The 25,969-nt window shown below is 39.8% G+C and overlaps 1 protein-coding gene across 3 annotated transcripts in view; it reads left to right on the forward strand.

Moving 5' to 3' along the window:
- The first annotated feature begins 6,000 nt into the window (after positions 1 to 6,000).
- PIAS1 (protein inhibitor of activated STAT 1) overlaps positions 6,001 to 25,969 on the forward strand; it is a 128,169-nt gene continuing 108,200 nt past the window's right edge. Inside the window, exon 1 of one of the 3 annotated variants that reach the window (XM_055536818.1) lies at positions 6,001 to 6,030. In XM_055536818.1, the coding sequence (XP_055392793.1) occupies positions 6,016 to 6,030 (15 nt within the window). In that variant the 5' untranslated portion in view covers positions 6,001 to 6,015. Of the gene's footprint in view, positions 6,031 to 7,153; positions 7,309 to 7,891; positions 8,084 to 25,969 lie in introns of those variants that run through there. The other 2 variants (XM_055536817.1, XM_055536816.1) reach the window with 2 other exon arrangements.

Consider the following 25,969-nt stretch of genomic DNA (forward strand, 5'->3'; position numbering starts at 1 on the left):
TATACACTTTTCAAATATATGTATATATGCACACTGTTCAAACATATGTATACATATGTATGAAAAAATATATGTACTTTTATTTTGAAGTAGATTAACAGAAGATTGCAAAGAAACACGCAGGGAAGTTACATGCATCCTTTTCCTATTCTCCCCCAAAGTTATTAACAACATCATATGGAAGTATAGTACAATATCAAAACCAAGAAGCTGACACTTGAAATAACTATTTTCTCCCTCTACCCCTAATTCCTGGCAACCACTAATCTCTTCTCCTTCTCTGTAATTACACTATTTCATCACCTGGTAGCTCAGATGGTGAATAATCCACCTGCAATACAGAAGACCTGGATTTGATCCCTGGGTCCGGAAGAGCCCCTAGAGAAGGGAATGGCTACCCACCCCAGTATTCTTGCCTGGAGAATTCCATGAACAGAGGAATCTGTTGGGCTACCATCCATAGGGTCGCAAAATCAGACACAACTGAGCTGCGATATTTCATTAATGCTACATAAATGGAATCAAGCAATAATTCACGTAATTCTTTCGGGATTGTTTTTTTCACTCAGCATAATTTCCATGAAGTTTATCTAAGCTGTTGTGTATCAATATGTATATTTTTTAATTGCTGAGTAGTATTGAGCCTGGAAGGAAGAGGGAAAGATACAACTTTTAAAAGAATGACATAGATGTTATGGATAAGACAAAAACTGGTTAGAACCTACTAGGCCCAAGATGGTGGAAGATTCAACTTCCAGTAGACCTTGACCCTCGAGGTAATACATTAGTGTGCCAAGTGACAGGCACACAGTACCAATGCTGTGCCAGTTCTGAGGCCAACCATAAAAGGTTAAGGAGTAGGCTGTAGCCCAATTTCTGGAAATTTCCATCTCTTTTCCCAAATAGCTGGAATAATCCTCCCACTCATTAGCCTATGAAATTACCAAGCCCATAAAAACTAAACATCTCCCATGTTTGGGTCCATTTGCCTTTTGAGACTGACTGCATTTTGACTGAAATGGGTATCTCCCAGGGCTTCTCACCTTCTAAGACTGCCCGCATTCTAAGGAGTGTGTATCTTCCTAAATAAATCTGCTTTCCCACCCTTGTGGCTCAGATGGTAAAGTGTCTGCCTGCAATGCAGGAGACCCAGGTTTGATCCCTGGGTTGGGAAGATCCCCTGGAGAAGGAAATGGCAACCCACTCCAGTACTCTTGCCTGGAAAACCCCATGGACAGACAAGCCTGGTAGGCTACAGTCCATGTGGTCACAAAGAGTCAGACACGACTGAGTGACTTCACTTTCTTTCACCCTTGCCTTCTGGCTTATATCCTTTATAGAAGATTAGAGAAAGAAAGTGAAAGTCGCTCAGTCACGTCTGACTCTTTGCAAGCCCATGGACTATACAATCCGTGGAATTCTCCAGGCCAGAATACTGGAGTGGGTAGCCTATCCCTTCTCCAGCAGATCTCCCCAACCCAGAAATCGAACCGGGGTCTCCTGCATTGCAGGCTGATTCTTTACCAACTGAGCTATCAGGGAAGCCCATATCCCTTAAAAGCATCCTATATTAATGTCTACTTTGTTGCCTATCACTTTGCCTCTTGCTAAATTCCTATTTCTCGAAGACATAAAGAGCCTGAGCTTCCATAAGTCCTGGAACCAGGTGAGTGCTTTTAATTTAAAGACAGTGGGTTGAAGTCCCAGTCCATGGGCTCAAGACCCAATCTGAACTTTGACTGTGTGAAAATCCCATCTGATGTGTGCAGTTTCAGCATTTCATGGTATGGATGTATCAGTTCAGTTGGCCATGTACTCATTAAAGGATATTTGGATAATTTCCAGTTTGGTGCTCTTATACAGCCGCTATGAACATTACTTTGCCAACAAAGGTCCGTCTAATCAAGGCTATGGTTTTTCCAGTGGTCATGTATGGATGTGAGAGTTGGACTGTGAAGAAAGCTGAGCGCCGAAGAACTGATGCTTTTGAACTGTGGTGTTGGAGAAGACTCTTGAGAGTCCCTTGGACTGCAAGGAGATCCAACCAGTCCATTCTAAAGGAGATCAGTCCTGGGATTTCTTTGGAAGGAATGACGCTACAGCTGAAACTCCAGTACTTTGGCCACCTCATGCGAAGAGCTGACTCATTGGAAAAGACTCTGATGCTGGGAGGGATTGGGGGCAGGAGGAGAAGGGGACGACAGAGGATGAGATGGCTGGATGGCATCACTGACTCGATGGACATGAGTCTGAGTGAACTCTGGGAGTTGGTGATGGACAGGAAGGCCTGGCGTGCTGTGATTCATGGGGTCACAAAGAGTAGAACATGACTGAGCGACTGAACTGAACTGAACTGAACTGATGAACATTCTGGTACGACCTCCTGTACTACCTCTGTGAAAACTGCCCAAGGACACAACTGTTGTCTATAAGTACGTTTTTAGTTTTCAAAGGAACTGCTAAACTATTTTGCAAGCAGAAATGGCAACCCACTCCAGTATTCTTGCCTAGAGAATCCCCATGGATAGAGGAGCCTGGTGGGCTATAGTCCAGGGGTCGCAAAGAGTCGGACACGACTGAAGCGACTTAGCATGCATGCATGCATACTATTCCTATTAACAATGTATGTGTGATCCTTATCTAAGCTAACTATGCCTAACCCAAGGCCATTGAGATTTATTCCACAGTTTCCTTCTGACGAGTTTTATAGTTTTAACTCATATTTAGGTCTATGATTTATTTGGGGTTAATTTTTAAGTGTTGAGTGAGACCCACAATAGTTTTAGGGTCTCACAAAAATGTTTTAAATCTTTAAAATCAGAAGAAAAAATAAGTATACTCTGCTTGGATTAGTCTTTATACTGATACAGATGTAAAATATACTTTTAAAGTTTTTTGTGGAATAAGGGGCCTCTAAGGTTCTTTCTGACACCAAATATGGTGGTGTCTTTCTACATTAGTTCTCCAGCACCAACTGGGTACCCAACAAGTCAATTTTGACACTGACTACAGGAGTAAGACCTGATGCTGCGAAAGATTGAAGGCAGATGGAGAAGGGGACGACAGAGGATAAGATGGTTGGATGGCATCACCAACTCAATGGACATGAGTTTGAGCAAATGGACATGAGATTGAGCAAACTCTGGGAGATGGTGAAGGACAGGGAAGCCTGGCGTGCTGCAGTCCATGGGGTCACAAAGAGTTGGACGTGACTGAGCAACTGAGCAACAACAACAGGAGTAAGATCAGACCCTACAGAATAAGTGCTCTGTTCCACAAGACTGCACCTATTTCAGATGCCAGTTGCCAGTTTCATAGGCCACTCATACTTCTGACTGACCATATTTGAGGATTCCTGCAATCCCCTTCTCAGTTTTGATAATTCCCTGAAATGACTCAGAGCTCAGGAAAACACTTCACTTACATACACCAGTTTATTATGGCTTTTCCTGCTGGCTCAGATGGTAAAGAAAGTGAAACTCGCTCAGTCGTGTCCGACTCTTTGTGACCCCATGGCCACAAAGAGTCACAAATTCCATGGTCATGTACAGTCCATGGAATTCTCCAGGCCAGAATACTAGAGTGGGTAGCCTTTCCCTTCTCCAGGGGATCTTCCCAACCCAGGAATCAAACCCAGTTCTCCTGCACTGTGGGGTGGATTCTTTACCAACTGAACTATCAGGGAAGCCCGGATTACAAGAATCCATCTGCAATGCAGGAGACTCAGGTTTGATTCCCGGGTCAGGAAGATCCCTTGGAGAAGGGAGTGGCAACCCACTCCAGTATTCTGGCCTGGAGAATCCCATGGAGAAAGGAGCCTGGCAGGCTACAGGCCATGGAGTCGCAAAGAGTTGGACACGATTGAGTGACTAACACTTTTCATCATTTCTTTATAAAGAAAACAACACAGGAACAGCCAGATGGAAGAGATGCACAGGGCAAGGTATGAGAGGAGGGGATACACAGCTTTCATACCTTCTTCAGGCACCCCACCTCACCTGCCAGGGCCTCCAGGGTTTCACTGTCCTCCTCTAATCACATTTGATTTTCTAATGACCAACTCCCATCCTGAAGCTACCCAGGAGCCCCACCGTGAGTCACCTCTTTAACATAAACTCAGGTGTGATGGAAAGGGGCTTGTTATGATTAACAAAAGACAGTTCTATCACTCAGGAAATAAGGATTTTAGGAACTGTGTGTCAGGGACCAATGTGTGTGTTTCAGTGGTGTCTGACTCTTTGTGATCCCATGGACTACAGCCCGTCAGGCTCCCCTGTCCACGGGATTCTCCAGGCAAGAATACTGGAGTGGGTTGCCATTCCCTTCTCCAGGGGATCTTCTTGACCCAGGGATTGAACCCCAGTCTCCTCATTGGAGGCAGATTCTTTACCTTCTGAGCCACCAGGGAAACCCTCCAGGAACCAGGGACAAAATCAAATTTTATCTGTTATTATACCACAGTACCTAGAAGGCAAAAGTCCCTAAGATCAAAGAAGTCTGTGGTCCTATCAGTTGAGTAGCTTTCCAGCAGTCCTTTTGTGAGATTATGGCAGCCTGGAGTAGGGTGATAGTAGTGGAAACAGTGAAATGGATGGGCTTAGGATATATTTTAGAAATAGGGTCAGCTAGACGGACTGATGGATTGGATGTGAGAGGTAAATGAAGCAGCAAAAGCAAGGGTGACTTCCACATTTTTGGCTTGAATGGCTGGGTAGATGATACTGCCATCCACTAAGAATACTGGGAAAAGTCCAGGATTGGGGCTAAAAGATCAAGGCCTTTTGCTATGGATCTGAGAAGAACATGAGTCATGAGGTAGAAGTATTAACTCATTATTGATTGAATGGATTTTTGTAGAAACGAACACCTGTGGCCAGTGATTTTTATTTTGGCTGGTCAAAATGAATTCTGTTACATAACTAACACTTTGTGGGTTATTACACTCAATAGTTACATCTGACACACCTGTAAAGTCTTCTTCAGCTCTGTGAGTTTCACTTTCCATATCAGAATCAATCACTCAGGTTTTTCGTCTTTACTCTGGTCTAATATTCACAGGGCCTGAATCAGAACTATATTCTGAAGATGTATCATCTTCTGAGACACTAGTATATATGTCACTCGGACAATCAGAAAAAGTATCTGCATAAAATTTACTGAAAAATGTATCTTCGCTCAGAATTTTGCAATGCATCATTTTTTAAAATGTTATGGTAATAAACCTACATTTATAATATACACAGGTTGGAACAAAAACCTAATGGAGCAAAATGTGATTGATAATGGCGATTATAAGTTGTATAATGAACCCTTGACCAACTTTAAGCTCTAACACTGTGATGTTAATTGTCTCATTTTCTAAAAACATATCGATACATCTCTGGTCATGTCTTAACTCTGGTCATGTGTTAACTTTGGGTAACAAAAGACATATTAATACGTCTCTGATCAATAATATTTTAAGTAACCAGTTGGATTTCTGAATCTGGGTTTTGGTGGAGTATCTGAGCTGGAGAGAAATCTGAGTGTCATCACAGATTTAGACTTAGAGTCAACGAGATCACCTGGGGAAAGTAAAATTAAAGAGAAGAGGATAAGGGCTGAACCCTGGAGCACCGCAACATTGAGAAAAAGAGGGAAAAAACAACAAATGATTTTGAAAAGGAGGCTCAGGGAGGGAACAGAAAATCAGGAAAATAAGATTTTGAGGGGAGTTCAGGTGGAAAAGTGTTTCAAAAGAAAGGAAGCTTGTCAACTGTTTGAATCTGCTGGGATATCAATTTAGATAAGAATAGAGAATTGGCAATTGGCTTTGGAAACCTGGAGATCATTAGTAATCTTGATAAGTGATGTTGATGAGGGAAGTCCAAGCTGGATCAGAGTAGGCAGAGAAGTAAATGTGAAGTGAGAAAGTGGGAAAGAGCTCTTCAAAAACCTGTGAATTTATGCAGTAAAGAGAACTGAGAAATTGGGCAGTTCTGGAGGAACTTTTGGAGCCAAGGAGGTTTATTTTAGATGGGAGGAGTTTCAGTATGTTTATTTGGATATAGAAACAATCTAATGGGTGGGGAATTAATGATGCTGGAGGGCAGGGTAATTGTAGGAGGAACATGGGAGGGGGAAAAAGTCAGTTTCCCGGTGGAGGGACTGGCTTTCATAGGCACAGGAAAACTTATAGTAACCCAAATGTTGCCACACCTATAACAGTAGTTTTAATGCTGAGAAGACATATGATATCTTTTCCATCAGGTGTGACACGAAGTTAAGCAGCAATAAGTGGAGTTTAGGAAGAGGATTTTAGTAGAGAGGGTAATGTGTGAAATAATTTTCAACACTTCTTAAATGTCAATTTCATGGAGAAAGCCCTTGCAGGATTAAGTACATCTCTTTCCATGCCCCCTTTTCTCTCATTGGACCATTTCTTCATTTTTGGTACTCATCACCATTTGTAATCGTATCTTTATTGGTTCACTTGTCTGTTTTCCATGTTCGAGAACTACAGGGAGACAGGGACTTTGTTGTATTATATTTAATTTCCCAAAGTATATGTTTATATATGTACACATATATATCCCTTATAAGCAGGGCTGGTACATAGTCGCTAAATAAATATTTGTGAAAATAAGTAAGTTAATGAATGAACGTCCTCAACCTCTTTTAAGTACTAATCTGGGCAAGTCACTTGCTATCTGAGCTTTTATGTCTGAACATATATACCACAAAAAATTGTAATCTCTTCCCTGCCTACCTCACTGCTTCATGATGAGGATCTGAGCGAATAAACCTGGAGATGCTTCAAGTGATCCTTTAAATGTAACGGATTGTTATTTGCAGCCCACGTGAAGCCTCGCAGGTAGCAGGTGCTGAAAAGGACTTGCTGATTAGGGGAGAGGGTCATTACTGTTTGCTGTGGCTGCAGGTATAGAAGCTTTGCAGAAGGGTTCCACAGGCCGCGGAGGGGCGGGGCTCAGGCCAGTAGCCCTCCAGCGCCGGCCTTTCCCAGGAGGCGCCAGCCGGGCAAGGATGGGGGGCGGGGAGAAAGAGGGGGAGTAACTGTCAAACCTCCTCGCTTGGCGCCATTATTTAAATAGTACGTGCCCGTCTCGCAGCTGTACGTGCCCGGGGCGGGGCTGCGAGCGCCCGGAGCGGGGCGGAGGCCCGGGGCGGGCCGGCGAGGTGGAGGGGAGAGAGGGGACGGGCCGGGGCAGGGCCAGGCTGGCTAGAGGGGCGGGCCTAGCGGCGGCCCCCGGCGAGGTTCACTGCGCTTGCGCTGACAGACGCAAGATGGCGGACAGTGCGGAACTAAAGGTAAAGCGCAGCTCGAATTCACTTCTAATATTCGGCCGCGGAGACGGCGCTGCTTGTGCCGGGGGGGATGGGTCCGACCCTGGGGGGCCGCTCGGGCTTGACGCCACATGGGCCTGGAGTTGTAGAGAGGATCGGCGCGCCTGGCCCCAGTTGAGGGGGCCCGGCAGCGGCGGGCCGCGGGCCCCGGGTGCCTCGGGGGCGCTGACGGGTCGTCCCCGGCGTGTTATTGTTGTGGGCGCCTCTGGCGGGGGTGGCGGGGGAAGAGATCGGGAGTCCGGAGGTGGGGGCCGCGGCTGTCTCTGGGGCTCGGCTTCTTCACCTTCCAGGCAGCCTCCCCGCCCCCCGTGAGGAGCGGGGGCAGGGGATGGGTGTTCATGTTGGGGGGATTGGGAAACCTCCCCGCCGCTGCTTCCTCTTCCTCCTTTGCAGTCCCGGGCTGCTGTCAGGCGCTCTCCTCAGACCCCCGGGAACTTGGCTCTGGCCGCCCCGCCCCTCCGTGGCTCCCTGCCGCCCCCGCCCCGGACTCGGCTCTTCGCGGTTACCCGCCTGTCAGTAGGCGCCCGGGGTGCCCGTTTGTGGGCAGCGCAATCCTGGGGCGATGGAGTGGGGATGTAGGGGAGAAGCTCCAGTAAAGTTTAGTGAACCCCAGGCTGGCGTTGAGGTTCGACTGGGGGGTAGCGGGGCAGTCTGCCTGGGCGGGACGGTACTCTTTCTCTCTGATTCCGGGCAACCGCGGGGAGAAACCCCCTCGAAGGGTGTGTATTTGGAAGCAATGGTAGGTGGTGGGAAGCAGCTACTCTCCCTTTTCCATCTCTTCCTTTTGGCTTGGTGTGGAGGGTGAGAGGAGCCTTCGGGGGTCTCTGCACACACCATGATGGCGATGCTATAGCTGATGGAGGTGAATGGTTCGTGTTTATATCCCCCCGTTGCCTTTTGTTTGTAGGGACATCTTGCTGGCCATGTTGATTTGAACGAAATTGTCCCCTCATCCTACTTCAATCTCCAATTAAATAGAACGCTCCTCCGTTCCTCTCAACTGTACCAATTACTCACGCCTCGCGAAATTGGATGAAAGAGTGCCCCCTTTTCCCCGCTTTTTCTCCCACCCCAATCTTCTTTACCTGATGATGGCTTCTTTACCGAAGCAGATATACCACTACACAAGCAGTTGGGGGAGGGGGGTGGAACCCTTGTGATTGGATTGTGACAAATGGGGCTCCGCTTGAATAATTTTGGTTTAGTAGCAAGCAGTTTTTAACTAACGCGTATTATTTCGAGGCTCTGAACGCGATATTCCCTTCTCTGTGGTTTCCTACGTGTGAACCGAGCAGCTGGTTGTATCCTGACCCAGAGAACTGACATCGCTGTCAGAGTGGAGATTGGGATATACAGTTGTAAATCCTGGGGGGAGAGTCGTCTTTTCCTAATTAGTAAAAATTATTTAAAGAATTATCTCTGTTACAATGAAACGGTAACTCCTAGAACAGGCAAACGGCAGGTTTGTTTCTGGAGAGTTTTTCAGTGGAAAGCTTCGCCGAGAGATCGTTTTTCCCAATAATTTTTCAGTGTTAACATTACAAAATTTGTATATTTAGACTGTGCCTTTGAGCGTCATTCTTTTTAATTTACTTTTAATTGCAAATTAAGGGAGAGCAAATCGAGAATGGGTGGTTTCGTTTTTTCTAGTTTCAAACTATTGACTTAAATGAAAAAGCCCCAGGAATTTGAATATTTGGAGGTAATTAACTCTTAAAAAAGTATGCAACTTTAAGGTACATGTTTTCTGTAGTTGTAAAATGTAGTCATTATGTCGCTGTGATCTTTGCATTCTAGTACTTATTTTGTTAGGAATCCTTCGGAATGATGGCTAATCAGTTCTGTTATACTTGGACTACAGAGGAAAGCTGGCTATGTTGTCACTCTTGATGCTGTCCAAAGAAACTGGTATGGAAAGCACATGCTGGGAGATTTCCTCCTTTGTTCTTTCTCATTTTAAGAAAGTGCCTTTGGGAATAGATCAGATCCCTGGTGTGAGTCTTGTTAGGTAAAGTTTCTCTTTACAAAAATGAGCCTGCATCAGATAAATGCTAAACACATGGGGGGAAACATTATTTTTCTAAAACTGGTCTCCTGTTTTGCTCTCTCCAGAATCTACTTGAGTTTTTCTAAAGGAGTTTTTTCTATTATTATGTTCTGTTGTACAGTTTTTTTTCCTTCAAATTGTAATAACTGCTCTTGACATACTGGTCTATCATTGTGTGTACCAAGTACTTTGAGGAGCTGTGATAAATTGCTTAGTTGGTGAGAGCAGTGTTAAATATTTTGTTTATATTTGATTGTGGTTACATTTGCTTTTTTTTTTTTAAGGGGAGGAGATGATCCTAGGAACGCCTACCATAGTTATTTGAGAATGTGTATATATAATTTTCTCTGCAGTAAGCTTTGGAAGATACTTTCAGAAATAATATTTTCTAAGTGGTTTTGTGTGTGTGTGTGGTTTTTGGAGGTAGATAGCATTTATTTCTAATAAGGAATGAAAAGTCAGAGTAAAAATTAAGAAAAACTCAGATTTTTTAAGTGTTAGGTGACAACACAGTATACCGATGGATTTCCAACTGTGAGGCTTAGAGTAAATACAGTGATTTGTTATCTTAATTATGAATACAGTCCATAGCAAAAAGAAATGTGGGTTGTAAATGTTTTTCCTCATGACCCATTTTAGTGAGTCCCTTTAAATCTAAACAAATCTGCAGGATCAGATGGGAAAAATGGATAGGTCTGTATCTCCTGCAAGTACAAGCTGCAACACTTATAGATACTGCCAATAAAAATTAGATTGTGAGTCATACATATCAAAAAATTCTCTGTACTCATTTGTTTATGGAAGGTTTAATTTTTCATTAGGGGAATACCCATAAATGACATTTGTAAGAATGTAGAGAGTGAGCATTTTATTATCTTTAGGAGTTTAAAAGCAGGAGGGTGTGATGGCCAGATGATCTTGGAAGTTAATCTGACAGCTTCATGTAGCTTCTCTTCAAGTACTTAATGCAAAAAATATTTGTAATTTTTTTTTAAGTCAAATTGGGTTATATTGCCATCTTACTTCAGGAGGAACAGTGGAAAGGAAATTCATTATCATTTAGTGAAGTAAATAATGGAATTCAAGGGGAAGAGAAATCAAACTTTAAAAACCATACCTTTAAAAGTAGTATCTATACAAGCCTGTCAGTAAATTATGTTGTTGTATTCTGCCTCTCTGTTTTCAAGAACTAGCCATTTAATTTTGGTCTTTGTGGTGTAATTTGTCTGCTTTTATTTTAGATGGAAGCAAGTAAATCTGACAGTTTATTCATGAGTTTGATTTGAATCTCCATAACTTGCCTTGCTGAAGTGCCACATTTAGATGGTTTTTGTTTTAAATCACCATTTTTATGAACAGCATTTAAAAACAATTTGTAAGACACTCTGGTTTTTAAGTATTTCATATAATAGTTTTGAAATATCTCCTGTTGCTCTGCTGTTTTCTCCGGGGCGATCGTATTGTCTTTCTCTTCAAAGAGTCTCTTGTAATCCCCGTTGATTGCAGTAGTGCTTCGTGGTGAGTCCATAGCTGATTAACCTTGGGTTTCTCCTGGTGAACTCCATCAGCGTGCTACTCCAGGGTTCTTGCAAAGGCTTTTGAGTTCAGGGTAATTTGTACCCTTTCTTGCTTGTAACGAGGGATAAGAAAAGAAAATGGCTTAGAGTTGTAGTAGGGATGGGAAGAATTGTCTAAGTTTCTGAAAAACTGCAGTGTTTATAACGAGACGTAGTCTTAAAAAACAAAACTGCTGGTCATTACGTCATAGAATTGGTTTTAGTGTATTCTGCTGTGGCATCAAGTACCTTGGTTTTGTTTTTTAATATATGTATTTGAATAATACCTTATATGGTACTTTGCAGTTCCTAATGTATCACATTATCTCATTTGATTTTTCCATCAGTTCCTTGAGATAGGAAAGGCAGGTAGTATCTCCCTTTTATTGATAAAGTATGCCAAGAAAGGGTAAATGACTAGTCCAAGGTCATACACATGAAAGTGGCAGGCATTTAAGCCTAGGACTAGTGATTTCAAAACTCTGTGCTGTGGGCTGCCTTCAAGGTGCCATGTCAGTCCTGGAACCCTTGAGGGTGCCTCGCTCACAAAGAATTCTAGTTATGTTGTTGCTAATACTTTCCGTCTTGCTCTGTGCCAAGGTATTTTTGGATATTCCTTGGGCTTTTTGCAGGGAAGAGTTTGGAGTTTGTTAGTTGGAATCATAGGCATTAATTCTTGCAGATATCATTTTACTTGAGAAAACCTCAGAGAATACTGAAAAGTAAGCACAAAAATAAACAGCACCTGTAATCTCGGTACTTAGAAATATCATGGTTAGCATCTGGGTATCCATTTAGACTTTCTGTCTTAGAGCAAATGCATATGTGTATTCAACACAAAAGAGAGCTCATACTCTCTATTTGTAATCTGTTTTCATGGCTGTCTTTTCAGGGTAGTCAGTAGAGGTCTCTCTGATCATTTGAAAGGTAACATTGTCTTTTATTCAGCTGATACCCTGTCATTGGACTTCTCTGGTGGCTCAGATGGTAAAGAATCTGCCTGCAATGAAGGAGACCCGGGTTTGATCCCTGGGTTAGGAAGATCCCCTGGAGAAGGAAATGGCAACCCACTCCAGTATTCTTGCCTGGGTAATTCCATAGACGGTCTACAGTCCACGGGGTCTCAGAGTCGGACAGGAGTCATTGACTAACACACACACACCCTATCATTGGACAATTGGGTTACTTCCACTTTTTGCTTTTTTAAACAATGACTTGACAAACAGCCTGATACAAAAGTTTCCCAGTGTTTTATTCTACCTAAATGTATGTATTTTACAGACCATTTTTTGTGCTTCAGGGACAGTGCAAATAGTGTTTTGATTAGGTGAAGTGTTCAGTGAAAAGTAATTTTTGATTTGTTCATTGTTATACCTTTCTTATTTCTGTTCCTATAAATCTGTCAGATAAGGTTAGAAAATGATGGCAGAGATAGATTAAGTCAACATTATATAAATGTTCTGAATCAGAACATTTGATAAAGTATGAAATAGATTATGAAAATAGAAATAGATTTTGAGAATATTTGCTTTAGCTGTGTTTTTAATCTCAAAGCAAAGTGTTGCCATATTATAAAATTGGTAGGTGACATTGTTTCGGGGAGGCTGTTAGAGCTAGGAGGTTCCTTTGGCAGTGAAAACATTTATTCTTTCTTACAGAACCTTATGGGTTAAATCAGTTAATAAAAGCATGTGAGTTGAATTAAAAATATTACTTGTGCAATATCTGAAAAGTACTGCACTGTGGAAGGAGCAGCTAATGAAATTAAAGATATGAAATTGATCAAACTCTAAATTTTGACATGTTAAATTTGGTCCTCACCTAAATCTTCAGCATTTATGTAACAAATTGTATCACTAGGATTTTTTGGAGGTAGGTGATAGAGAAATTTAAAAATAGTTTTCCTTTGCTACAATTTAAGAAACAGTGCTAATATGCATTTTTTGCTACTCTTCCTACAAAGTGTTTGTGACTTTGTGACTACTACTTCCTCTTCCATGTTAAAAATTGTGGAACTCCTTGGTTTTGATTCCGTCTACTCTTCGTTTCATGATAGCACGTGAAAAAAACTCCCTAAGTCTTCCCCTCCCCTCAGAATTTTCTGGTAAAACTTCATTCTTTGTCATGAACTTATGAAATTCATCAAAATGAAGAAATCTTTTCCTTTTCTGCTTCACCTTAGATCAAGAAACAAAACAAACCCTTTGAACATTAGCTGTTAACTTTGAAATATCAATAACTTTCATAGGACTGTTGTACATGTTCCTGTTTTCAAAAACTTCATCTCTTTCTTACCTTTCCTGCTATTCTTCTCTTCTTTTAATTTCCCACTTTGGTTGCCCAAAGGTCAGTTTTCCCCAAACACTCCTTTCATCCTGTCACTCCACTGGCTTTTCATTGAAATCAGGATAAAGCTTTAGATCTCAGTTTGGTATTCAAGATTTTCTAGTCTGACCCCAGTACATTTTGTGTGTGTGTGTTGCCTCCTCCACTGTACAGCAAAAGTCTTTTCCTTAAAGCCAGAGCTAGTTTGCTTTTTTCTTGTTGACTAGTGTTCTGCTTTGTATGCCACTCCGTTTTCCCTTAGCCCTACCCTGTGGACACGGACACAGTAGGTGCCTAAGATATATTTGTCAAATTCCATTCAAGATTTGTTTCTGTTAGTGAGGGGGCAGATGCATATATTTGTATAACAGTCTTAAGTTGTCAGTGTTCTGAGATAGGGTCATATTGTCACACTTTTTTTCATGGCTGCTTCGTAGATGAATCCAGAATAATTTATGAAGACTGTTTTCAGTTCAGTCACTCAGCTTTGTCTGACGCTTTGCGGCCCCATGCACTGCAGCACACCAGGCCTCCCTGTCCATCACCAATTCCCGGAGCCTACTCAAACTCTTGTCCATCGCATCGGTGATGCCATTCAACCATCTCATCTTCTGTCGTCCCCTTCTCTCCCGCCTTCAATCTTTCCAGCATCAGAGTCTTTTCCAGTGAGTCGGTTCTTTGCATCAGGTGGCCAAAGTATTGGAGTTTCAGCTTCAGCATCAGTCCTTCCAATGAATATTTAGGACTGATCTCCTTCAGAATGGACTGGTTGGATCTCCTTGCAGTCCAAGGGACTCTCAAGAGTCTTCTCCAACACCACATTTCAAAAGCATCAATTCTTCGGCGCTCAGCTTTCTTTATAGTGCAACTCTCACATCCATACATGACTACTGGAAAAACCATAGCTTTGACTAGACGGACCTTTGTTGGTAAAGTAGTGTCTCTGCTTTTTAATATGCTGTCTTGGAAGACTGTTTTAGGTTTACCTTTCACATTTAAGTTATATAGATAATATATTTCTCATTGTAATGATACAGCAGTAAGTAGAGTAAAATTTTAAGTCTTCATTTTCACCCCATCCACCCTTCACCCCTTGTAACCACTTCGGTATCCTATTTTTTGAGGCGGAAAGAACATAAGCTTATTGAGGTATAATTCATATACCATGCATTTCATCCATTTATGTGCACAATTAAATATTTATATGCTTTTATATAATTAAATATATTTTAATATTAACATTATATAATTAAATATACTTTAATATTAATATATTCACAAAGTTGTGTAACTATTACTGCAACAAATTTCAGGATATTTTTCCCTTCCCCTTCCAAGAAATCTTGCATTCTTTAGCTATCACCCCTATTGCCCACAACTCACTCACCCTCAGGCAACTGCTTATCTGCTTTCTGCCCTATAAATTTGCCTATATTGAACACTTCATATAAGTGGAATCATATGTAGCCGTTTGTGTATTCATTTTTCTGTGTGTAGACATTTAATTATGTCTGGTATTTGTAATTTATTGTATATGTCTAGGTTTGAATCAAATTAGGGACATAGAACTCAGTATTTATTAAATGAATGTACATACATTGCTATACATAATCTTATTATACATGATATCCTTTGACTTGCTTTTTTCACTTAACAGTATATTATTTTGAAGCTCTTTCCATTGCATGTTCCAAATTGAGAATGTTTCTCTTTTTTACAATGCAGATATTTCATATGTATATTTGTAGAGGTTTAGCTTGTGGATTTATCAGTGTATATGTCTAAAAATTCTTAACTTGTCTTGATGGTTTTGCTAAATTTTTTTAATAGTTGACAATGTTTAATGTAACTCCAGTAAAGTTATATTTGAGGTTCCCGTAAAAATAGGAATGAAAACTGTCGCAGGTAAGAGTTGTTTGGCTTGAGGAGAATGGAATGCAGGCTGTTTATGGCGCGCTCACAGTACACAGCCAGAGCAGTTCATTTTGTATTTGGGTTTTTGAATGTGAGCAAGCCTGTTTTTAGCTTCATGGCATACTGCTTAAAATAGAATTTAAACATGCTATCTTATGCTTTATGGTGAATTTTAAGACTTTTTCTTGTAGCCATGTAAGTGTAATCTAAAAAATAAGATCTGAAATATTTCAGGGTAAATATTTTTCTCATATATTAAAATTATCAGTCTGGTCTGTGGGCTTCTGTGAGTTACCCCAAAAAGGGAATGTAGAAGCACCTAGCTCAGAGTCTTAACATGGTAGGTATTTGGTAATTATTTGTTATTTATTTAGGAAGTATCTGTCATATTCTGTCATTCATTATATGTTTGAGTTATGACTGTGAATGAAGTGCTAGGTATCAGTTGGTTTGAGAATGTTGTCATATAACTGCTGCTATTAAGTCACCTCAGTCATGTCAGACTCTTTGTGACTCCATGGCCTGTAGGCTGCCAGGCTCCTTTGTTCATAGGATTCTCCAGGCAAGAATACTGGAGTGGATTGTCATGCCCTCCTCCTCTAGAGGATCTTCCCGACCCAGGGATTGAACTTCTGTCTCTTATGTCTCCTGCATTGGCAGGTAGGTTCTTTACCAATAGCACCACCTGGGAAGCCTATCACCATGTAAACGTGTATTTAAACACTCTCACAGAGGGATATGTACCAAAAATATTTGTTTCTTAATCACCCAAGTAATGCATCAGCTATTACAGTGGTTCTCAAAGTCTGTTTCCCAGACCTCTGTTAGTTCTCCAGACTCTTTCTGGGGATCCTCCAGGGCAAAACTTTTCTCAGTAAAAGTAAGGTATTATTTGCTATATTGAAAGTGGTAGTCATTCTGTCATGTCCGACTCTTTGTGACCCCATGGATTGTGGCCTGCCAGGCTCCTCTGTCCATGGGGATTCCCCAGGTAAGAATACTGGAGTGGGTACTCATTCCCTTCTCCAGGGGATCTTCTCGACCCAGGGATTGAACCCAGGTCTCCTACATTGCAGGCAGATTCTTTACCATCTGAGACATCAGGGAAGCCCATTAGCTACATTGGCATTTGCATAATCAGTGGTGGGTAAAATTGTGTGAATTAAGGCAGTAGTATTAAACTGTCCTAGTTTGGAACATCATCATGTACTTGGAATTAAGATGATGAAGCAGTAAAACTTAATTTTATTATGTCTCAGTCCTTGAGCACCTTTTAAAGTGTATTTTGTGTGATGAAAGTCCTGTAAACCACTTTTACTAAACACCAAATCTGATGGTTAATTCAAGAAAAAGAACTAGTACAGTTTTTTGAGTTGCATGCTGAACTAGCTGCTTTTTAAATGGGATACCGTTTTATTTGAAAGAATGGCTGACAAAGTACGAAGACTTGGGTATTTGGCAGACATTTTCTCAAAACTAAATCAAGTGAGTTTGCACCACAAGACACACGGACAGTATTTGTTGCTAAGGATAAATTCTGGCTCTCAAGTGAAAATAGAATTTTGGAAGACTTGTGTTTACCACTTTGAGCTTGATAGTTTCTCAATCCTTGATTTTTTTGGAGGGATAAGATCAGTGGTGCTATTAATGAATGTCATATAACAAAGTTGTACAGTAAAAGGGTCAAAATCAACATTGGCAGGACTACATAACTTTCAACTATTTTCTAAATAATCAATGCATGGTATTGCAAAATGGTAAAATGCTCCATTGGAAATGTAAGATAGATCAATGGATTTCAGTACATAAGAGTAGGAAGTGTTCATTGATTCACATTCCATATTGGAGCAGCCTTTAAGAAACTGCCACTTGTTGAGTTTTGGTGAAGGATGAAAGAATATCCATATCTGAAAAAAAAAAAAAAATGTGGAAGTCACTTTGTTGTATCCCACTCTTTGCAACCTCATGGACTGTAGCCTGCCAGGTTTCTCTGTCCATGGAATTTTTCAATCACGAATACTGGAGTGGGTTGCCATTTCCTGCACCAGAGGATCTTCTGAAGCTAGGATTCGAACCCAGGTCTCTCACATTGCAGGCGGATTCAGCTACCAGGGAAGCCCCAGTTACCTGGGAGAGCTATTGAAATATTGCATCTTTTCTCACTACATATCTGCATGCGGCTGAATTTTCTTCGTGTACTCCAGTCAGAACAACCTAAAGCAGATTGGATGTGAAAGTGGATATGAAAATGAATCTGTCTTTATTAAACCAAACATTAAAGAGCTTTGCAAAAATGTCAAATAAAGACTATTTTTGCTTTTTTTGTTTTTGAATAGTTTAATATTTTGATTTAACAAGCAATGTATTATATTTTAAATGACAATGAATCTTTCAAAATTTTCTGTTTTAATTTGTTTTTCTTTAAAGGTTTTAAGTTATGGTAATATATACATAACTTGAAATTTACTTCTTATCCACCTTTAAGTGTATATAGTTTAATACTATTAAATATATTTACATTGTTATGCAACCAATATCCAGAATGTTTTATAAAACTAAAATTATATCCATTAGACAACAATTCCAGTTTTAACTTCTAATACAGTAAACATGAATAGATTTAATCAGCAGAGTATTTTTTGGAGGGGGGAATCCTCTATTTTCAAGACTATAAAAAACCCAGGGTGTCAAAACTTTTGAGACCCTGAACACTCTTATGTAAGATACACGGTGTAGCTTAAAATGGGAATATCATTCTCACCTTCTTATCCATGGTATTTTTTATCATTTAAAAGAAAAAAGTTTTACTTATAGATAACAGTGATCCATTTTCAAGGCAAATTTGCTAAGCAGATCTGTTTAATTGTATCCTGTGTCTCTATAGTAAAAATGCTAAGCAGTAATGGTTTCCATTGCATTGATTGGCATCATGGACTCAATGGACGTGAGTTTGAGTAGGCTCCGGGAGTTGGTGATGGACAGGGAAGGCTGGCATGCTGCAGTCCACGGCGTGGCAAAGAGTCAGACACGACTGAGCAACTGAACTGAACTGAATAAATATGCTCCAATACTTTCAGTCAGTAATGGTGTGGGAATTGCGTGATTTTTTATTTTTTCAAGGCTGTGTCTCAACCCTTTATTGCCATTTTTTTTTTCCTATAGTAGGGGATGGAAATAGCTTGAATAAATGAAAAATCCATACAGATGTCCTCTAGCCCAATTTTAGTCGATAATTTCCTCTTTAGCCGATCTTATTAGCTCTTTCGTGCATACATGCTCAGTTGTGTCTGACTCTTTGCAACCTCATGGACTGTAGCCCACCAGGCTCATCTGTCCATGGGATTTCCCAGGCAAGAATACTGGAGTGGGTTGCCATTTCCTCCTCCAGGGGATCTTCCCAACCCAGGAATGGAACGCTCATCACTTTTGCATTCTTTACCTTGTACAGCCTGGGAAGCCCCATTATTAGCTCTTACTGCATATATATAAGATGGCTGATTTGCATCTGACCTATTTTGTTTTCTCCCTTTCTCTGTTATTAAAGTGGGACCTAGAGATTACAGGACTGAATGCTTTTCACTTTCTACTCTTCTTTAAAGTTGTTTGAAAAACTTCAGCCTCTGTATTTCAAGCATCTTTCTGCAGGATGTCAAACTAAGATTGGGAAAGGAGGATTTTTGTCACAAAAATTATTCTAATATATGATATCAAAATAAAGTAGCATCTTAAAGGTGAAAGATCTTTTCTAACGCATTTTGAACTGATCATAATTAGAGCAAAGAACATGAATTTTGGAATTGCCGTTAATTTTCCCTCTTTAGATGGTCAGGCCAGCTATAGTTGAGACTACTGGGAAGGGTGAACGATTGAAATTAATAACCCTTAATTTCATACTACTTTTAAAAAGTTACTTCTTGGTATATGTGGCAAGTATTTTTAAGTTTTTATAAGTGGCAACTTTGCCATGCCCAATGGAAAGTATATAGGTAAGACATTTATAATTAGTCATATTTGCATAGAAACTATTAATGTGTTATAATTATTATGTAGGTTGAATTTTTCTACTTATAGGTTGATTAGTTGCTTAGAACATGTTTTCTTATAGGTAAACACTTCAGACTGTACTGAGTTATTCTCTGGAAACTGCTGATTTTAATAGGTGATTCTGCAGAGTGTGGAGGGTGATACTGGACATCTTGTTTTGCATACAAATTTCAGTTTTCTTTGTGGCTTTGTTAAAAGTGATGCATTTTTTTGTTGTTCAGACATCTGTCATCCTAACTGCATAACCCATTTGAAGGAATGGAGTCTGAAGGTGATGTGTGTTTGTGTGCATACAGCAGGGCTGGTGGCGGTGGTGAGGTTACTGTGAATACTGTTGGAATTCAGGGAGTTTGTCCTCTGTTGAAGGTAATTCTGCAAATAAAGTTAAGCGGGAAAAGGATATTGATATGAAGAGCAAGCTCTTATTAATTAGCTATGAGTTGAGAGTATTTGAAGGGGATTCCCTGGTGACTTAGATGGTAAAGAGTCTGCCTGCAACATGGGAGACCCAGATTCAATCCCTGGAGAAGGAAATGGCACCCACTCCAGTATTCTTGCCTGGAAAATCCCATGGACAGGGGAGCCTGGTGGGCTACAGTCCATAGGGTCACAAAGAGTCAAACATGACTGAGCGACTTCACTTTCAGTTTCTTTATAGAGTATTTGAAGATGTAAGCACACAGGACACACAATTATACCTCATTAATATTAAAATAATTTTATTTTATTTAAAAACTGATCCTTTAATATTTTCCTTTTTACAGTCTATGTCTCGTTAAAAATGTAGTATTGAAGAGAATATTTTACTTTCTATTTAGTTAGGCCTTTTCTTATATTCATTTATTCAGTAAATATTTGAGTGTATGTTGTGTGCCTGGTGCTGTGTTAATCATCAGTATACAAAGATAAGACATAATTCTTGATGGAAAGGAATCAGAATGATGGAGATGGACACGTACTATTTTGTGTAAATTATCTGCTTAAGATGGGCAGTAGAGCCATGCGTAATTTATCTCTACCTTTTACTTAACTTGGAATCTCTGCATTCCTGACATAGTTAAGAAAGTTAATTGTTTCTCCTCAACTTTGCCATGTGAATGATTTTGAGTAATAAAAATACCTTTTTATTTTGAAAAATTTATGTATACAGGCTTTTAGATTCTTGTATCTCTTTTGTCCAGCTGTCTGCCCCTGCCCACAACCCTTCCTGCCCCATGGTTTTTAAAAAGTATTGTTTTGGGTTTTTTTTTTTTTCTTTTTTTTTGCCAAACTAAGTTAAAGTAGTCAAAATCTTTAGGAGCAGGAGAAATTTAAATAAGTGAACATTGAAATTAACCATTTTACTCAGTTTCTGTTATATCTTTGACAAATCTTAGCTTTTCAGAAAATTGAACACTTGTTTTATCTGTTGATTTAAACTCCAGTTTGAAGTATGATATAATTCTGAATAGACATTTTCTCTTCTTTACTCTCATAAGCTAAAGACGATTTCCGTATTGTATGGAGTAAAGAGTGATGTTTCAGTTCTTGAACCTTTGCAAGTGACCTGTCTGGAAGTTTTAGGATCTTTATGATATGTGCTCAAACTTCATGATATGGAAACTTTGTGTGGATATTTTTTCGTTCATTGTGCTGAAGTACTTGGTGGCACAGACTGGAGGTACTAGTCTTTTATTTCTGAGAAATTTTCTTGTATTAACCCGTAAGTAATTTTCTTCCTTTCCTTTTCTGTGTTTGGTCAGAGGAATGGACCTGTGCATTTTCTTTTCTTTTTTTTCTTTTAAGCAATCAATTATTGTTCCTTGAGCTTGTGAATTAATTTTTTTTCTTCCTTTATTCTTTATGTTTCCCTTTTGTTATTCAGTCACTCAGTCGTGTCCAACTCTTTGCAACTCCATGGACTGCAGCATGCCAGGCTTCCCTGTCCTTCACCATCTCCTGGAGTTTACTCTAACTCATGTCCATTGAGGCGGTGATGCCATCCAACCTTCTTGTCCTCTGTCATCCCCTTCTCTTCCTGCTTTCAATCTTTGCTAGCATCAGGATCTTTTCTGAGTCAGCTCTTTGCATCAGGTGGCCAAAGTATTGGGTCTTTAGCTTCAGCAGCAGCTCTTCCAATGCTTCCTTTTAGGGAGGGAGTATGATAGATATTTGTGTATGGTCATTTTGTGTTTAATGGGAAGACATTGTAAACTTGCTGCAAAACTTATGATACAAAATATTTGATCATTCTTAAATATTTGCTAGTGTTCAATTAGGATTTACATTGAGTGTTAATAGGAATTGTGTTCTTTTCTGAGAGAAAGCTAGATTGCTTTAGAAAAATAAATATATATGCAGAATAATATGTATAAATTTGTAGAGCAGTGTGTAACTTATAGATGACTGATGAAACAAACACCAGACTTAACAGAGTATTCCAAAACTTTGAGGCCTTCTTTTGTGCAACCACATCCTGTTTCCTCCCCACTTCCTCCGTGCAGCTTGATTAATATGTTTTACTTTAAAAATCAAAACTAGCAGTGAAATAATAGTTTTGTGTATTATTTACTTGTAAGGTGGTTTTTAAGCCAGTGCTTCTAATTAAACTATTAATTATATCACAATTTTATAAATTTTTAAATGTGACATAGCATTTTTTGAAGAGAAGGATTCCACAAGTGGAGATCTTGTTTTGAAAATATATGTAACTGTGGCAGATATTCATGCCCATGGAATCTATTAATTATGCTCAATGATGTTTGGGGAAGAAAAGGGGGCTTTGGTTAATGGCCACAGTGATCCACACTTGGTTAAGTCTTTAGAAGTGCTTAGATTTATATGTGTTTGTGGTATAGTTTATGAAGACATTAAATCAGTTATAGGAGAAATCTGGCTTTTTAGTGGATGCCTAAACCGTTAAAGGAAAAACCATTAAAGGGTTTCCTGGGTGGTACTAGTGGTAGAGAACCTGCCTGCCAATGCAGGAGATGTAAGAGACATTGGTTTGATCCCTGGGTCAGGAAGATCCCCTGGAGGAAGTCATGGCAACCCACTCCAGTATTCCTGCCTGGAGAATCCCTTGGACAGAGGAGCCTAGTGGGCTGTAGTCCATAGGGTCATAAAGAGTCGGACATGACTGAAGCTACTTAGCACGCACACATGCAAACCATTAAAAGTTATATTTGATTTTTGTCCATTGTTTTGTTTGATACACTTTTAAAAGTCTTATGTAAAGTAAAAATAATTATGCCTTTTCTGGGCTATAGATATTCTGTGTTAAATCTTGAAAACAAATAAGCACTCTCTCCTCCCCCTTCCTTTTGCCTATTTCAAGTTTGGTCTTTCATATCACAGTTGCTTACAGCAAAGTTCTTATTTATTCCATCAATAAAAATGAAGGCTGGTTTATGTGCCAGACACTTAGGTTAGATGCTCAGTAGTAGGTTGGGAATGAAATAGATGCTTTGCCCTCATGAAACTTATATTCCGGTATTCTGGTTATATGGTTATGTATGGTTTATATGGTTACATAGTTATATATGGTTTTCATATATTATATGAAAGATAATTTGGTTCTCCTGCACCTATATGAATCTAAATTTTTATAATTAGCAAAAAATGCTGTTCAATTTTGCAAGTTTTTAAAAAATATATATATCAAATATACCAAATAACATTGTTAGAGAAAGTCATTGGTTTTATGCATGCGTCCTAAGTGGGCTTCCCTGGCAGCTCAGACAGTAAAGAATCTGCCTGCAGTACAGGAGAATGAGGTTCAATCTCTGGGTTGGGAAGATCCTTTGGAGAAGGGAATGGCTATCCACTCCAGTATTCTTGCCTAGAGAATTCCATGGACAGAGGAGCTTGGTGGGCTTTAATCCAAGGGTCAAAAAGAGTCAGACATGACTGAGTGACTGACATTAGTGCTGTGCTTCCTAAAGGTAGTATTGGGGGAAAGGAGATAGGAGAGGAGTGGGGGAAAGGAGATAGGAGAGGAGCAAGGGAAAGATGCAAAAGTTATCTTTCTGTGGGAAGTTTGCTGGTTACTGGAAAATTTTAGTAGGATGCCTATACCTATTGAGATGGATGATTATGAGTGTATTGTAACATCTCTTTGCCTGTATGCATGCATTCTTCTGTCTGCCTGAGTTGTAAAGTTAGAACAGGTAGAGTGTGCCAGGCATAGAGTGGGGAAAGGGGTTTTGCACAGGAATGTTTAATGCTATACCATGCCCCCCCCCACCAAAAAAAAAAAAAGGAATCTAAGCTGAAGGGATAGAGAGTGATAAACATCACTTAACTGGAGGTCATGATAAAGTTGAGTTGTTGGAGTGAAGGTGCTTAAGCACGTAAGAATAGGTGGTAGTTGGAGAGTGGAGTATTTGAATTGGTGATTTTTGAAGGTGGTACAGGTTTTGGTGCAAAGACCTAAGGTGAGGCCATGGAAGTAAGTGTGTGAGGTTGGACAGTAATGAGGAAGAGTCAGATACAGCCCAGGGTATTGGTTTGGAGCCAGTGAATGACAGGGATATTATTTTAGAGCTGCATTGTTTAGTTACTTTTTTTCTTTTTTCTTTTAAAAAATGTTATTGAAGTATAGTTCATTTATAAATTTCTGCTGTACAGCAAAGTGATTCAGTTATACACACACATATATGTGTATATATGTATATTTTTCATATTCTTTTCCATTGTGGTTTATTTATTATATTTGTAGCTATTGCACATTTGAGATGTGGCTGTGAGAAAAAGATACACTAGATTTTGAAGGCATAGCGTGGAAATAAAGGAATATATCTCAGTTGTTTTGTATTCATTATATGTGTGAATGATACTACTTTGGATATGTACTGCGTTAAGCAAAATATACTATGAATTTTACCTTTTTCTCTTTACTTTTTAAAGAGTGATTAGTGTGGAGTAGGAAATGGCAACCCACTCCAGTATTCTTGCCTGGAAAATCCCATGGAGAGAGGAGGCCAGTGGGCTACAGTCAACTGGGTTGCAAAATAGTTGGACGCAACTTAGAGACCAACCAACATCATCATCTAAATTTATCTTAAATAGTATAACCAGTAAAAATGATACATGAAGTCCAGTGGTAGAGCCAAAATTATTTTAAATTAGGCAGCTGTGTTCATTTATCAGAATGAAAAAGGCAGTTTCACCTCACCTCTCCCAATGATTCCCTCAAGTACTGAGTGAAATGGAAGAGTTGGGAGTAAAATGTGTACCTTTTGACATCTTTCATTAGAATCATGTTGATGCTATTTTTGTTAGTTTTTAATGGTATTTGGTCATCCGCAAGGCAGTATAATCCAGCAAAGACTTAAGAGTCTAAATCCCGTCTCCATAGTTCACAATTGGACGAGTAAAAAATCTCCAACCCTCAGTTTCCTTCCCTATCAAACAGGGGTCATAAGAGTTGTGGTTTTATATGGTCATTTTGAAAATGAAATAAGGTATAAGTATTTACACAGTTTCTGAAAAAGCACTCCATGTATGTCATGATTATGATTTATATTTCCTATGACATATTTATGCATGTTATCTAAACATCAGCAAATTTTCAGGGCTGAAGTTAACTTAAATATGAATATCAGACAGAAAATTTTGATGAGAATCTAGCCAAATAAAGGTATCTGAATTTCATCTTAAAAAAAAAAAAAAAAAGTGATTAGTGGAAAATTTTAAATTCCATGTGTGGCTAACCATTGTCGCTTACATTGTATTTCTTTTGGGCATTGATTTCTAGAAATAGTATTGCCAATAACTAACATGAGCAGGAGGAAAGGCTGTAGTCTGTAGTACCCAGTATAAGACTCCTTTAGGAGAGGGCGCGGGTGTTGTTCTTAGACTTACTTTTGTTGAATTCCTGCTACCTTCTCTTCTGCCGCTGTTTGTGCTTACAGTTTCCTTCTCTTCAGCCTTGTCACACCTACCTCTGCACCGCCACCCCAAAGCTAACCTCAGGGAGTTTTGCCTTTCTTGTGGAGGAGAGAAATGTCTAGAACAACTGTAATAAAAAGCTATAAAAGAATAACTGTGTAAACAGTTAACAGTATATTCATGAGAGGAAGACTAGTCACTTCTGGCCAGGCTTATTTTAAACTGGTCCTCAAAAGAGGAGACTTCTCGAAAGGTTTTGATTGCAGGGAGATTGTTTCAAGCAGAGGCAACAGCATGAGAAAAGGTAATGAGAGAGACTGAGGCATGTTTATCGCACACCCAGTAGAGCCATGTCTGGATTTCTATATGACAGAGTGATGCAATTGTGGACAGCTGGAGCCAAATTATTATCAGAACTTCTCATGTTGAAATTATGAGTCTGTGGAGAAAAGGGAACCCTCTTACACTGTTGGTGGGAATGCAAACTAGTACAGCCACTATGGAGAACAGTGTGGAGATTCCTTAAAAAACTGGAAATAGACATGCCTTATGATCCAGCAATCCCACTGCTGGGCATACACACTGAGAAAACCAGAAGGGAAAGAGACACGAGTACCCCAATGTTCATCGCAGCACTGTTTATAATAGCCAGGACATGGAAGCAACCTAGATGTCCATCAGCAGATGAATGGATAAGAAAGCTGTGGTACATATACACAATGGAGTATTATTCAGCCATTAAAAAGAATACATTTGAATCAGTTCTAAGGAGGTGGATGAAACTGGAGCCTATTATACAGAGTGAAGTAAGCCAGAAAGAAAAACACCAATACAGTATACTAACGCATATATATGGAATTTAGAAAGA

This window comes from Bubalus kerabau, chromosome 10 (genome assembly GCF_029407905.1).
Source record: "Bubalus kerabau isolate K-KA32 ecotype Philippines breed swamp buffalo chromosome 10, PCC_UOA_SB_1v2, whole genome shotgun sequence".
In the NCBI taxonomy this organism is placed as follows: domain Eukaryota; kingdom Metazoa; phylum Chordata; class Mammalia; order Artiodactyla; family Bovidae; genus Bubalus; species Bubalus kerabau.